The sequence below is a fragment of the Sapajus apella genome, unplaced genomic scaffold (assembly GCF_009761245.1).
Source record: "Sapajus apella isolate SASKATOON/1434 unplaced genomic scaffold, GSC_monkey_1.0 scaffold62, whole genome shotgun sequence".
In the NCBI taxonomy this organism is placed as follows: Eukaryota; Metazoa; Chordata; class Mammalia; order Primates; family Cebidae; genus Sapajus; species Sapajus apella.
The window spans coordinates 5,057,871-5,061,576 of record NW_022437002.1 but is presented as its reverse complement, the minus strand read 5'-3'; the positions used below and the strand labels follow the sequence as shown (position 1 = coordinate 5,061,576).

The 3,706-nt window shown below is 49.8% G+C and overlaps 1 protein-coding gene across 11 annotated transcripts in view; it reads left to right on the top strand.

Moving 5' to 3' along the window:
• Window positions 1-2,315: 2,315 nt before the first annotated feature.
• AK2 (adenylate kinase 2) overlaps window positions 2,316-3,706 on the top strand; it is a 29,144-nt gene continuing 27,753 nt past the window's right edge. For 9 of the 11 annotated variants that reach the window (XR_004259430.1, XM_032246806.1, XM_032246808.1 and 6 more), the window contains exon 1: window positions 2,316-2,559. Coding sequence is in view for 8 of the 11 variants with exons in the window: in XM_032246806.1 (XP_032102697.1) it covers window positions 2,467-2,559 (93 nt within the window). In the remaining 3 variants the exon portion in view is untranslated. The remainder of the gene's footprint in view (window positions 2,560-3,706) is intronic. The other 2 variants (XM_032246812.1, XM_032246810.1) reach the window with 1 other exon arrangement.

The window sequence follows — 3,706 nt, the reverse complement described above, 5'->3', positions numbered from 1 at the left end:
TCATACCTAGCTGTAGCTTTGAACTCTTGGGCTCACACAATTCTTCAGCCTCAACCACAGTGGTGCCATCATAGCTGGCTGCAGCCTCTGACTCCTGGGCTCGAGCAGTCTTTCCACCTCAACCTCCCAAGTAGCTGGGACTCCTTGAGTGTACCATCATCCCTGGCTAATTTTATTGTTAGCAGAGGCCAAGTCTCACTAGGTTGTCTGGGCTGGTCTCAAATTTCTGGCCTCAAGCAACTCCTCCCACCTCAGCCTCCCAAAGCGCTGGGATTACACGTGAGAGCCACCACACCTATTAGTGTGGAAGTTTCTACTTGGGGCGTCAGTGCTCAGAAAATTTCAAGGGTCAGGCATGGTGGCTCATGCTTGTAGTCCTAGCTACTTGTGAAGCTGAGGTGGGAGGATCCCTTGAGCCTAGGAGTTGGAAGTTACAGTGAGCTATGATCGCACTGCTGCACTCTAGTCTGGGTGACAGAGTGTGACTCTGTCTCTAAAAAGAAAAAGTTTTTAATTTTGGAGCACTTCAGTGTTCAGATTTTCAGATTAGGGATGCTCAACCTGTGTATCATTCCTCCTCCTCTGGGGGCATTAGGTGGTTGAAGGGAGGGGAGAAGAATGTCACTCTAAAGGAGCTCCCTCCACATGGAAAAAACCGGGGCAGGGTAAATGTTCCCCTCATCACAGTTTATTCATTCCTTATTTCCTTATGTCTAGATTACCCAACACAGCCCTGGCTCCTAATCACTTCCAAGGCCTGTGGTTGTACAACTGAATCCTCTCAGTGAATTTTGGTTTTGCTTCATGTAGCTAGAGTCTATTTCTATTGCTTATATCCAAAGAATATGTACTAGTTTCCTATTGCTGTTAGTTTCCAAATACCACAAACTTGGTGGTCTAGAACAACGAAAATTTATTACCTTAAAGTTTTGGAGGCCAGAAGTTCAGAATAGGTCTTATGGGGCTAAAATCAAAATATCTTCAGGCTCATGTTCCTTCGGAGGCTCTGCGGGAGAACCCATTTCCTTGCCTTTTCTGACTTTGGAGGCTGCCATCATTTAGTAACTGAAAAGCAGGTTAGTTGCTCACTACATTCAGAGTCCAATTAAAAAGAGCAAGGTCTGAGACGAAAAAATGAATTTATTTGGAAGCTAGCTTGGGGAAGGGGCACAAAGCATCCTGCTTTTAAATGTGCCACTTCCCTTTTGGAGCAGAAAGCGGGCCTTTTATAAGGTGGTGGGAGGAAGTGAGCAGGGGAAGGAAGGTGCCCATTAGTTCTGGTGGTTTATCTACTGGGCAGTTGAGTCAGTGCCTTCCTGGGCAGAAGTAAGTTGTAAAAGTGGCCAAGTGGGCATGTTTTCAACATGCCTTCCTGATGGGTGTGAGTTCGAAGCAATCCCCCAGAGGGTGGAAGTTCCAAGGTGAAAGTTCCCTGGCGGCCATGCTTTGGTCTGTTAATTTTCCAAGAATTAGACGAGCTTGCGCTGAAGGGAGTGCCTAGTGAAGGAGTGGGTAAAAGGCTATATTTGAATTTCTAAAGGGCTAAATCAGAAGTGGGGATCAGCGGAAAAGGAGAAGAGAATTTTTTTTTTTTTTTTAAAGACAGAATTTCGCTCTTGTTGCCCAGGCTGGAGTGCAATGGCACCAACTCAGCTCACCGACCGCAACCCCTGCCTCTCGGGTTCAAGCGATTCTCCTTGCCTCAGCCTCCCGAGTAGCTGGGGTTACAGGAGCGCGCCACCACTCCCGGCTAATTCTGTATTTTAGTAGAGACGGTGTTTCTCCATGTTGGTCAGGCTGGTCTTGAACTCCAGACCTCAGATGACCCACCCGCCTCGCCTTCCCAAAGTGCTGGGATTATAGGCGTGAGCCACCGCGCCCGGCCCGTTTTGCCGTTATTTTATGGCTTGTCTCGGGCTTTGGGGCTGTTACAAGTGCTACAATTAACATTTGTTACACAAATCTTTATTCATATCCTTGATTTTATCTTTTGAATTCCTGGAAGTGGAACTGCTGGACCAAAGAGTATTTAAAACATATTGCCAATTTGTCTTCTGAGAGTGGTTTTACCCATTTAAACTCACACCAGCAACTTAATAGGACTTCAGTGGAGTTGCTGGTGTCACCAACTGTCAAATACCGAACAGATCTTCCCGCCAGACGTCTCGTCCCTCTTCGCGTTTTCCCGCCCACTCCGCACACCCGCCGCCCGTAGTGCACGCTGTTCCGCCCCTTCCTTACTCCCGCACCAATTCTGTCCAATCAAAAGCAGTCTTCCTCAGTATCGCCGTGCGGTTGGTAAAATGAAGTGTCCATCGTGCTCAGAGGCGGGAGGACCGGGCTGACTGACGCGGCGACGGGCCAGTGTGAGCAGCGAGTGGGACGTGAGTGGCGTGCGTGGCGCGATGGCCTGGAAAGGACTGGACCTGTGAGGTGTGCGAGCGGGTGTGAGAGACTTCCGCGGACATGGCTCCCAGCGTGCCAGCGGCGGAACCCGAGTATCCTAAAGGCATCCGGGCCGTGCTGCTGGGACCTCCCGGGGCCGGTAAAGGCACCCAGGTGAGCGGCAGGACTGGGCTTGGCGACAGAGCCGGCCGAACTCCAAGGTCAAGGCGGTCGGAGATCCAGAAGCCCTGGACCTGCCTGGAACGGGCCGGGGATTGAGGCCTGCGGGGAACGCTGGCCGAGGTCTCGGTTCTGGTGAGGCATTTCGAGGAGGGTCCAAATTGGAGGTCGAGGCAGTCGACCAAATTGGAGGTCGAGTTAGATTGGAGTGCCCTAGGGATTCAGTGTTGAGGCGCTTGCTGTATTAGGGAATCTAAAGGCTGATTAGCTCCACTAAGGGGTTAGAGACTGAAAAGGTTTGAGGGGTAGAGTAGTGAGCCCTGGGTTGAGGTGTCTAGATTACAGGCTGAAGGGTGACAGTTAGCTGTATGACCCAGGTTCCCTGCGAGTTGCAGGTGAATTGTTCACAATCAGTGTTACATTCCAGGCACCGGAGGTCGGGAGACTTTTTTGATAATGATTTATGACTTACGGGGAGGGGAGGAGGAGCATCTCCAACACGTGGGGCAGAGTGAGAAATGAGATGTGCTGTGTGAGCCGGCTGAGATGGGAGGAAATCTAAGGCTCTCCCTATTTGAAAGTTGGGCGTGAATGTGTAGAACTGGTTTATAGCCTGGAGAACCATGAGTAGGAACCTTTGAGTAGTGTCCACAAAAAGGGTTGGGAGTGCTCGTGGGACCTGGCTTGGAGTTAGGACCTGAGGCTACTGAAGGCTGGGCAGCTTGGGATGACTCAAATTTTAGATGAGAGGGAACTTGAATTTTTTTGTTTTTATTATTTTTGTTTATGTCTTCCATTTGATTTTTTTTTTTTTTTTTTTTTTTTTTTTTTTTTTTTTTTTTTTTTTTTGAGATGGAGTTTCGCTCTTGTTACCCAGGCTGGAGTGCAATGGCGCGATCTCGGCTCACCGCAACCTCCGCCTCCTGGGTTCAGGCAATTCTCCTGCCTCAGCCTCCTGAGTAGCTGGGATTACAGGCACGTGCCACCATGCCCAGCTAATTTTTTGTATTTTTAGTAGAGACGGGGTTTCACCATGTTGACCAGGATGGTCTCGATCTCTTGACCTTGTGATCCACCCGCCTCGGCCTCCCAAAGTGCTGGGATTACAGGCTTGAGCCACCGCGCCCGGCCTTGATTTTTT